Source organism: Triticum aestivum, unplaced genomic scaffold, assembly GCF_018294505.1.
Source record: "Triticum aestivum cultivar Chinese Spring unplaced genomic scaffold, IWGSC CS RefSeq v2.1 scaffold21157, whole genome shotgun sequence".
In the NCBI taxonomy this organism is placed as follows: domain Eukaryota; kingdom Viridiplantae; phylum Streptophyta; class Magnoliopsida; order Poales; family Poaceae; genus Triticum; species Triticum aestivum.
The window spans coordinates 41,183-53,049 of record NW_025227936.1 but is presented as its reverse complement, the minus strand read 5'-3'; the positions used below and the strand labels follow the sequence as shown (position 1 = coordinate 53,049).

The 11,867-nt window shown below is 43.2% G+C and overlaps 1 protein-coding gene across 1 annotated transcript; it reads right to left on the bottom strand.

Annotated features, from left to right (window-relative positions):
• Window positions 1–10,513: 10,513 nt before the first annotated feature.
• Window positions 10,514–11,283, bottom strand: LOC123172916 (uncharacterized). The gene has a single exon (XM_044589804.1). The coding sequence runs from the start codon at window positions 11,216–11,218 to the stop codon at window positions 10,595–10,597; it is 624 nt and encodes a 207-aa protein (XP_044445739.1). The 5' UTR covers window positions 11,219–11,283; the 3' UTR covers window positions 10,514–10,594.
• Window positions 11,284–11,867: the final 584 nt, after the last annotated feature.

The following is an 11,867-nucleotide window of genomic DNA, read 5'->3' as shown; positions in this document are numbered from 1 at the left end:
TGTAGAGATATATGTATGCGGAAACCCGAAAGTTGTTCGGAGTCCCGGATGAGATCCCGGACGTCACGAGAGGTTCCGGAATGGTCCGGAGGTAAAGATTTATATATGGGAAGTCTTATTTTGGTCGCCGGAAAAGTTTCGCGCTTTATCGGTATTGTACCGGGAGTGCCGAAAGGGGTCCGGGGGTCCACCAAGGGGGTCCACCAGCCCCGGGGGGCCACATGGGCTGTAAGGGGTGCGCCTTGGCCTATATGGGCCAAGGGCACCAGCCCCAAGAGGCCCATGCGCAAGAGATAAGAAAGAAGGGAGAGTCCTAAAGGGGGAAGGCACCTCCGAGGTGCCTTGGGGGGGAAGGACTCCCCCCTGGCCGCACCCTTCCTTGAAGGAAGGGGCAAGGCTGCGCCCCCCCCCCTCTCCCTTGGCCCTATATATAGTGGGGGGAAGGGAGGGCAGCAATATCTAAGCCTTGGGCGCCTCCCTCCTCCCCTGCATCACCTCTCTCTCTCTCTCGCAGAAGCTCGGCGAAGCCCTGCCAGAGACCCGCTACATCCACCACCACGCCGTCGTGCTGTTGGATCTCCATCAACCTCTCCTTCCCCCTTGCTGGATCAAGAAGGAGGAGACGTCGCTGCACCGTACGTGTGTTGAACGCGGAGGTGCCGTCCGTTCGGCACTCGGTCATCGGTGATTTGGATCACGGCGAGTACGACTCCGGCATCCACGTTCATTGGAACGCTTCCGCTCGCGATCTACAAGGGTATGTAGATCCACTCCTTTCCCCTCGTTGCTAGTAGACTCCATAGATGCATCTTGGTGAGCGTAGGAAAATTTTAAATTATGCTACGATTCCCAACACTCTACAGGTATCTCCGATGGTGTTCGTAGAGTTGGCATAGATCGAGATTAGGATTTGTCACTCCGATTGTCGGAGAGGTATCTCTAGGCCCTCTCGGTAATGCACATCACTATAAGCCTTGCAAGCAATGTGACTAATGAGTTAGTTGCGGGATGATGCATTACGGAACGAGTAAAGAGACTTGCCGGTAACGATATTGAGCTAGGTATTGAGATACCAATGATCGAATCTCGGGCAAGTAACATACCGATGACAAAGGGAACAACGTATGTTGTTATGCAGTTTGACCGATAAAGATCTTCGTAGAATATGTAGGAGACATGTCTCGGTCATGTCTACATAGTTCTCGAACCCGTAGGGTCCGCACGCTTAAAGTTCTGTGACGATCGGTATTATGAGTTTTTGTGTTTTGATGTACCGAAGGTAGTTTGGAGTCCCGGATATGATCACGAACATGGCGAGGAGTCTCGAAATGGTCAAGACGTAAAGATCAATATATTGGACGACTATGTTCGGACACCGGAAGTGTTTGGGGAGGTTTCGGACATATACCGGAGTACCGGGGGGTTACCGGAACCCCCCGAGGAGTGTAATGGGCCTATTGGGCCTTAGTGGAGAAGAGAAGGGGCGAACTTATTGGAGACTTCATATCTCTCAATCCGGGCATTTGCTTGAAATATTAACTTCAAGCATGATATCAGTGAGTCTCTCAAAGCTATGAGAATTTCTATTGATGAGTGCAAAGAAAGAACCGCTAAGATGTGTGCTAAAAAGATTGGGCTGTAAAAGCGTGTTCTTCTAGTTTTCGTGAAAATAAAGATGAAGATCTTAAAGTGATTGATGTGACTCCTATTGAATCTTTGTTTTCCAATATAAACCATGATAATGATGGAACTGGATATGAGTCAACTTTAGTTAAAAGGCGTCCCCATGATTCGGAGTTTTTAGATCTTGATGCAAAAATTGATAAAAGTGGGATTGGAGAGGTCAAAACTTTAAGTAGCAATGAACCCACTCTTTTGGATTTCAAGGAATTTAATTATGATAATTGTTCTTTAATAGATTGTATTTCCTTGTTGCAATCCATGTTGAATTCTCCTCATGCTTATAATCAAAACAAAGCTTTTACTAAACATATCGTTGATACTATGGTGCAATCTTTTGAAGAAAAGCTTGAATTGGAAGTTTCTATCCCTAGAAAACTTTATAATGAGTGGGAACCTACTATTAAAATTAAGATTAAATATTATGAGTGCCATGCTTTGTGTGATTTGGGTGCTAGTGTTTCCACGATTCCAAAAGCTTTATTTGATGTGTTAGGTTTCCGTGAATTTGATGATTGTTCTTTAAATTTGCATCTTGCGGATTCCACTATTAAAAAACCTATGGGAAGGATTAATGATGTTCTTATTCTTTCAAATAGCAATTATGTGCCCGTAGATTTCATTGTTCTTGGTATAGATTGCAATCCTACACGTCTTATTATTCTTGGTAGACCATTCCTTAGAACGATTGGTACAATTATTGACATGAAAGAAGAAAACATTAGATTTCAATTTCCTTTAAAGAAGGGCATGGAACACTTTCCAAGAAAGAAAATTTATTATGAGCACCACTTATGGATTGCAACCCAAAGATGACAATACCTAGAAACCAATGGGTATTAAACAATAGCGATTGTTGGGAGGCAACCAAATTTTATTTTTGTTTTTGCTTTTTAGGTCCTGTTTTGCGATAAATATTTTATCTAGCCTCTGGTTAGAGGTGGTTTTTATGTTTTAGTTAGTGTTTGTGCCAAGTAAGTCCTTTGGGATAACTTACGGTGATAGTTGATTTGATCTTGCTGAAAAATAGGAACTTTTGCGCCCAGCGACAGAATTGATCTGAGCTGCCGGAACGCGATAAATGCTTGAATATTTTACACAAGATTAATATCCAAATTGCTTAGGTTGTCCTAATTTTTCATAATTTTTGGAGTCACAAAAGTATTCAAAATACCCAGATTGCTACAAACTGTTCTGTTTTTGACAGATTCTGTTTTCTAAGTGTTGTTTGCTTATTTTGATGAATCTATGGCTAGTATCGGGGGGTATGAACCATGAAAAAATTGGAATACAGTATATATTACACAAATATAAATAAAGAATGAGTTCACAATAGTATCAAAAGTGGTGATTTATTTTCTTATACTAACGTCTATCAGTAACTTTACTTGAGGCTATATTTTTATTCACCACATGATATGTGTTTTGCTTGTAGCGTCTTGTATGATTTGAGTCTTTGCTTTTTAGTTTGACACAATCATCCTTGTTGTACACACCTTTTGAGAGAGACACGCATGAATCGTGATTTATTAGAATACTCTATGTGCTTCACTTATATCTTTTGAGCTAGGCAATATTGCTCTAGTGCTTCACTTATATCTTTTTAGAGCACGGTGGTGCTTTTATTTTATAGAAATTGATGAACTCTCATGCTTCACTTATATTATTTTGAGAGTCCTTAAACAACATGATAATTTTCTTTGGTTATAAATTTAGTCCTAATATGATAGGCATCCAAGAGGGATATAATAAAAACTTTCATATAAAATGCGTTGAATATTATCAGAAGTTTGATTCCTTATTATTGTTTTGAGATATGAAGATGGTGATATTAGGAGTTAATTGCACAGAAGTACCACAATTGGGGCATTAAATGCAGATTGATACCACTTTTCGTAATTTTTACACGTCAGTACCAAGTTTGGGGCTAGCCATTACAATAAGATCTAAATCGCGTATAAATACATACTGACTGTGTACCTGACTGACGGGGCCCGCCTGTCGGGTGCCCATGTTGCAGGTTTTTTGCAGAAAACCCCCTAGCTTTATATGTAATCCCATAAATGCCCATTATTTCGCGGTAAAAAAGGCTAATGAGAGGGTTTTTTTTTCGTTCGCAAATTTTTCACGGACTAGTTTGAAAGTTCCCGGCGTATTGAACAAATAAAGTATAAACAAAAATAATGCGCCAGCAGGATTCAAACCCGCGATCTGCGGTTCTGCAGCTGCGCGCGCTAGCCAAGACGCCAGGGCGTCCCCCGCGACGGCATGCAGGCGATATCTCTTTTATAAGAGATTCGAAACGTTCGGCCGGCAGTTGGGCTTAGCGAGCCGTTAAAAAGACGAGCTTTCGCGCGGGGCACTTTCTTAATGGGTCAGCCCACTCGTTGCGTCGTACAGAGTCGGTGCTAAAATTCCACAAAAAATACGATGGATCGAGGAATCGAACTCGAGACCAGATGATCGAAAGGAACAGTTCTTTGCCACTCGATCTGATGAGTGTAAATGCTATTTTTGGCCGCGCGAGGATTTAAGAACTAAATGCAACGCTAGACAAAAGAAGTCGAAATTTAGACCGTTGTACATATTTTAATATAATTTGAACATTTTTGTAATGTACGATGAACAAATTTTAATTGCACATTAAAATTTTTGTGAAATATACTGAACAATAATTAAATACACATTGAACATTTTTTGTGATATACGCTCAACCATTTTTACATATATCAAACATTTTTTAACGTATGTTGAACCACTTTTTGCTACACCTTGAACATTTTTTGATATACACGGAACTATATTTATATAAACATTGAACATTTTTGTGATCTATACTGATTTTTTTTTTTGAATTATGAGCACATTTTTCAGAATGTGAACAAAATTTGAAAACCATGAACAGTTTCGAAATCATGATCAAAATTTGGGATTTCAAAACATTTTCTTGAAAACAAAGTACAAAAATAAAAACGAAAAAGGATAAAATAAAATAAACAGAAACAAAAACAGAAAAACAAAACAAGGGAAAAAAGAAAAAAGAAAGAAACAGGAAAAACCGGAAAACCCGTTAAAAGAAAAAAAAACAGAAAGAAAACTGGTTGAGGGACACTAGTGGGCCGGCCCGTACGCGATAGTGGCTTGCGCGTCTCTTGTATAATAAATATTTCTCCTGGGTCTCATCAACAGCGACGTTGTGGCGTTGTGGCTAGCGGGCGCAGCGCTTCGACGACAGGTCGCGGGTTTGAAGCCTGGCGGATCGTTATTTTTCGTTTCTGTTATTTGTTTGTTCAATTTGCCGGAAACTTTCAAACTAGTCTGTGGAAAACTTGCGAACGAAAAAAACCCCCTCTAAGAAGACTTTTTCCTGCGAAATAGTGGGTATTTATGTGATTACATATAAAGCTAGGTGGTTTTCTGCAAAAAACCTGCCACATAGGCACCTGACAGGCGGGACCTTTCGGTTAGATACACTGTCAATACGTGTTTATAAGCGATTTAGACCTTTTTGTAACGGCTAGCCCCAAACTTGGTACTGACACGTAAAAATTATAAAAAGTGGTACCAATCTGCATGTAATGCCCCAATTATGATACTTCTGTACAATTAACTCTGATATTAGAGTCATGCTAGTGAGTAATTGTGAATTTGAGAAATACTTCTGTTAAAGTTTGTGATTACTGTAGCATGCACGTATGGTGAACCGTTATGTGATGAAGTTGGAGCATGATTTATTTATTGATTGTATTCCTTATGGGTGGCGGTCGGGAATGAGCGATGGTCTTTTCCTACCAATATATCCCCCTAGGAGCATGCACATAGTACTTCGTTTCGATAACTAATAGATTTTTGCAATAAGTATATGAGTTCTTTATGACTAATGTTGAGTTCATGGATTATACGCACTCTCACCCTTCCACCATTGCTAACCTCTCTAGTGCGACGCAACTTTCGCCAGTACCATAAACCCACCATATACCTTCCTCAAAACAGCCACCATACCTACCTATTATGGCATTTCCATAGCCATTCCGAGATATATTGCCATGCAACTTTCCACCGTTCCGTTTATTATGACACGTTCCATCATTGTCATATTGCTTTGCATGATCATGTAGTTGACATCGTATTTGTGGCAGAGCCACCGTTCATAATTCTTTCATACATGTCACTCTTGATTTATTGCACATCCCGGTACACCGCCAGAGGCATTCATATAGAGTCATATTTTGTTTTAAGTATTGAGTTGTAATTCTTGAGCTGTAAGTAAATAAAAATGTGATGATCTTCATTATTAAAGCATTATCCCACGTGAGGAAAGGATGATGGAGACTATGATTCCCCCACAGGTCGGAATGAGACTCCGGACGAGAAAAAGAGGCCAAAAAAAAAGAGAAAGCCCAAATAAAAAAATGAGAGAAAAGAGATAAGGGGCAATGCTACTATCCTTTTACCACACTTGTGCTTCAGAGTAGCACCTTGATCTTCATGATAGAGAGTCTCATATATTGTCACTTTCATATACTAGTGGGAATTCTCATTATAGAACTTGGCTTGTATATTTCAATGATGGGCTTCCTCAAATTGCCCTAAGTCTTCGTGAGCAAGAAAGTTGGATGCACACCCACTTAGTTTTTTTTGAGCTTTCATAAACTTATAGCTCTAGTGCATCCGTTGCATGGCAGTCCCTACTCACTCACAGTGATATCTATTGATGGACATCTCCATAGCCCATTGATACGCCTAGTTGATGTGAGACTATCTCCTTCTTTTTGTCTTCTCCACAACCACCGTTTATTTCACCTATAGTGCTATGTCCATGGCTCATGCTTCTGTGTTGTCTCCTCCGGTTCTTCTTCTACCTCTGTCCGTGCGAGAGAGAGAGAGAGAGAGAGAGAGAGAGAGAGAGAGAGAGAGGGCTCGGCAACTACAATTGGTATCATGAGCTTAGTTGTCTTGGGCGTCGTTCCCCTTGCCGGGGGCATGCCGGTGGTGGCGGCATTCGCCGGTGGCTGCGCGGTGAAGCTCCGGGCCGTGTGTTGGCCTGTGGAGGTGCGTTGCACTGCGGCTGCCATGGCGGACGCGGAGGCGGCCTGCGGCGAGCGCGGCGGCCGCGTAGGCGCTGCGTGGTGGTGCAGAGGCCGTGGACGTGCGGCACGGCATGGCAGCATGGAGGTGCTGCGCGGCGACGGAGGCCGCAGCGGCGCAGTGCGACGCCGTGAAGCGGCGTCCGGGAAGGCTCGTGTTTGAGCATGACGGCATCGACGGCGTTTGTTGCCGAGGGACGCCAGGTGTGTGTCATCGGCAGAGAAGGAGCTCGGCGTACGTCGCCGTAGACGATGAAGCATGCACGGTGGTGACCGGCGTCAGTGCGCTAGGTCCGCGGTGGTGGTCACGACATCGACAAGAGCTGTAACAACTCCGGTGACGGCGAGGTCGTGGCTTAGGAGGAGAATGTTAGAAATTATCCACGGCGTCAATATCAACCTGTGTTTTGATTTTCGGTCGAAAAAAACCAATTTCGGCTGAATTTCGGACATTTCGCTGGGGCCCGGCATATGTCTCTGTCGGCCAAAAATTTCGGCCCAACTTACATTTTTTTGGCCTAGCCCAGCTTCCAATGAGTTCCTACTATGGATCGGGTGATACAAAACGAGGAGACCGAGCGCCCTAACCCTAGAAAGCTCTTTTCCTCTCATTCTCCTCCTGTGTGCCGCCGCCGCCGCCGCGCACAGGGCACTTCTCGTTCTCCGGCCAAGGCGCCCCACCTCCAGTGTCCCCTAGCTTCCTCCACCTCAGCCACCTCCTCTCTGTTGTTTCTCCAAGGCTACGGCATGGTGCTCGATTGCTGCGGCAAAGGAGGTGACCGTGCACGAGCGGACCAGTTCAACGCAGGCAGGAGCACGGAGCAGCGGCAGCAGCATCAAGGGCGACAAAGATGGTTCGAACTGATGTTAGTACTGTTATAATGTTACGTTGGAGGCTGATGGTTGTTGGATAGATGCAGTTTTATTAATCCCTAGAGCTTATTTGCTAAATATCATATAATTCTCCTGATAGTTCTTGCCTTGCTGTACTTATGCTCTGTTTCATTTCAAATTTTGTTCAAATTTCGCCAAATTTCGTTCAAAAATTCAAATTTTGTTTGTGAAATTTCGTCCGAGATTTTGCCGAAATATTTGAAATGTCCGAAATTCGGCCATTTCGGCCAAGGACGAAAAATAATGCAAACCGAAAGTCAAAACACAGGTATCAACCAGCATGTAGGTGCATGTCTAGGTTGTACGTAGCCGTGGCGGGTGTGCCCTGTGTGTGTGCGTGTGTTCTGGTTCGGTCGGACGCCGGTATGTGGCTGTGTCCGAGTCGTCGAGAGTTACAGGTTAGCCGTTGTCGTTCTGTTGGAGCTGACCACGTCGTGCGCGTAGTGGCGCGCCGTGCGCTCGGCCAGGCGAGCTGATCGTGCAACGCGTCGTGGGCGTGTGGACAGGAGTGGATCGCGGTGTTCGTGCGTGCATACTCCCTGTATAAATACCCTCTGTGTACTGCTTGGTTTGAGCCAGCTGAAAAGAGAAAAGATTAGAGCGTTGGTGCGTCTGTGGCGGCGTTGGTTGCCGGCAAAATTCAGTGCTGTCTCCTCCGGTTCTTCTTCTACCTCCGTCCGTGCGAGAGAGAGGGGGCTTGGCAACTACAGGCATGGGAAGCGCGACCTATGAGGCCAGTGGCAGCCAGTGGCAGGCGGTGACAGTGACCATAGGAGGCCTTCAACGGCCGTGGCCAGGGGAGTGGCGATGGCTGTGGCTAGGGGAGGTGTTGGTGGATGGACATGGCAGGAGGCGCATGGACGAAGGTGGTTCCGTGGCGTGGGGAAGGAGGCGGTTCGTCAGCGCGGAGGAGGCAACGGTGTGGCGGCGCGTGGGAGGGCGGTGTTAGTGCGCCGCAGGGTGGGAGATGGTGCAGTGCCATGGGGAGGTGGCGGGCTGGGAGGGGGTGGTCATGGGGACTAGATGGAAGTTCTGGGACAGAGAGGATAATGTGGGGTGGGTTTTCTTTTTTCCCCGCTGTTTGGGACGGTTGTTTTTGTCGGGTTAGTATGTAGCTACGGATCAACACGGTGTTGTTTTTAAACATCAGTATAGACGCAAGCGCTCATACATACGCGCATACATTCACCTCTATGAACACACACACGTATACCCTATCTCTATGAGCACCTTCGAGAGACTGAACTGGTATGTGATCTTGAAATTTACGAAGTCACCGTAGGCGCCTCGTCGTTGACGGGAACGTCTCCTCCCACTGAAAGCGCATCACTGGAAATCCTGATATAAATCCAGGAATAATGCGAGCACCAGGACTTGAACCCTGGTGGGCTGGGGATACCACTGTCCTTCTAACCATCCAACCACAGGTTGGTTCGCTCAACACGGTGTTGTTAGGAGAATAAGAAAGTGTTTTTTAGGGTTAGAATAAGGAAGTGGTAGTAGAATAAGATCTTAAGAGTGTTAGTAAAATAGACCCACACAAAACTCGTATTGGGGTATCTTAGAATATGACTAATTTTATGTACTCTTGGGAGTATGTACTCCCATCTTCAATACACCTAGTACAGGCATTGATTATACCTCTTTAACATTCTCAATATACTTCGTTAAACGTATTAAAAAAATGTTTTAAACCGCCGCAAAAAAGGGAAAAATACTCAGCACAGAAAAGTTGTGCCACTTCAATAGTTTCTGTCGGTGTATCATTTGCTCAATTCCTATGAGTGGTTTCGGAGTCATGGGTAAAACAATTACACAAGAAACATAGTGAAGTTCAAACACACAAACCCCATAAGGACAACTTCTTCATGCACTACGTTTTCGAAGACTCTGTTTTCGTGATGAAAGCAACATGCATGATTTTGCTGTTTTTAAAATTATTTCAAAATGGCTAGGAATTAGAGAAAACTCTCTCTATAAAAGTTTCCCATTAAATAAAGTTCATGAGAATGGCGCCCAAAAATTGGTTTTGGCCATTTTCGAAACTGACTTAAAACCGTAAAGCGTTTGGAGAAATAATATATACAGGAATGTTTCGGATATATTCAAGCTTTCAAAGGCCAAATCATTGGTTGTGTTCCAGCAAACCATTGAGAAACAAATGGGAAAATGCATTCTCGGTGAAACTTCAACCTATTTCAAATTGCTTTTAATATGTTTAAAATTGGAACATACTTTCTACATGAAAAACAAGCGCATTTTCATAAGCTTTCCACTGCCATATCATTTGCGTCAATCAGATGGGCCGTTTGGTTTGAAGCCAAAAATATGAGTTCGAAAGTTTGGTTTGAGAAATTCTGTGTTTTTTCGAATCTCCCTTTAACCGTTGTGTAATTAGCAGCCTTGTAGCATCTTTCCAACGGCATATGAATTGCTTCATTCCGATAAACGTTTTAGAATCAAGCTCGAAAATACACTTCATGTTTTTTGTTTGAAGAAAACGGTTTGAAAAAAATGCTTATAAACTGTGTAGATTTTGCAAAAGCCTCAACATAGGTTGTGATCCTCGTGTCCATAGTTTTCGCACGGTATATCGCAAGCCCCGTTTGGACATTGTTTGCCGAAGTTCAATTTGTCCTTGAGTGCAGTTCAACTAGTGCTGCTACGACGAGTCAACTAGTTATCATAATATTATTATGATCTCATGATCACAAATAGTGTGTGTGTGTGTGTGTGTGTGTGTGTGTGTGTGTGTGTGTGTGTGTGTGTGTGTGTGTGTGTGTGTGTAGATACATGGAGAAAGAGAGAGTAAAACAAAATAAGTGTAAAACAAAAGAAGAGTAAAACAAATGTGACACTTTAAACATTATTTTAAATGAAATAAAATTGATGTTGCTACAACATCATTTATCGCAGACAAAACTAGCATTATATTAATCACTGACATCATATGGTGCTAGGAAGGCATAGTCGAGGTTGACCACCATGTCAATCTCACGATTTTCACTCATCAATGCATCCGCCCATGGCATATCGAATTGAAGACCGAACCAGCACTCGTCAACTGGGTAGCCCGCTCTGTCAACACAACGAGGAAGCTCAAAGGACTTTAGCCTGCCCTTATCTCCGCGGAAATCTTTGACCATGTCATCACATATATTGACGATTCTCATTGTTGTATCATAGTACACCTTGCAAATACTAAGATCGCGCATTGGCACCGTGCCATTCTTTGCTTTTTCTAGCATTTTCTCAATGTTGTGATTGGCAGTGGTGAGGCGGCCTTTAAGGATGTCGATGGCAACTAGCACCAGTTCAAGGTGGTCCTTTGCCTCCACACTCCTATTGTCTGACCGGAGGGTCGACAAGCAAAATTCATGTGTCATAGTTTTAAGCTCACGATGATAGCCTGAGGCATTCTTGCATGCTTCCACCATGACGTTGGTCACCCTCGCCATGCCACTACCAGAGTCATTGGTCTCAGCAGTGATTGCCACAGAAAGCAAGATGAATAGAATGGCAGAGAAGCTGATGGTGGTCATCATTGTTGTTGTCATTGGTGCAATGCTACCTAGAAACCTCGAACTGTCTTGAAGCCAAGATAGGTGGAACTGAATGTATATAGAAGGATGTGTAGGGAAGAGATAGATGGATGTAGGTGATGTACATTATGTTGGCAATTATTTATAGTGCATGTATTGGGGTTTCATAAATGTAGTATGGTCATTTTGGATCTCGTGCTACTAATGCTTGTGCACTTGAGTATTCGTGTCTAATCTATGAATATCAATGCTCATTTAGGATCTCGTAGTAGTAATGCTCTCTTTGGAGCTCGTGGTATTAATTTTTATTTATGATCCCGTGGTATTAATGCCCTATGTATTTATAGACAAGTCTCATTTGGTATTTTCTCTTACATATATACATGTAATTCACGTAGATGGATTGAACTCAAAAAGATGTTGGCATAGATGGATTCATGCAATACAGCCTGGCCGTGGATATTCAATTGCTATTGTGAAATGAATTAACATAGAGGGCATCTCCTCTTATGAATGTATGTAATTTCCGTAAATGTAGTGTGGTTGTTTCGTATCTCTTGTAACCAATGACCATCCACTTGTGCAGTTGTGTCAAGTCTTTTAATAATAATGCTCAATTTGAATCTCGTGGTATTAATGCAAACATTCGATCTCCTAGTATTCA

Coding starts and splice junctions, on each gene's coding strand:
- LOC123172916 (XM_044589804.1), bottom strand. CDS start 11,218: ATGACAACAACAATGATGACCACCATCAGCTTCTCTGCCATTCTATTC.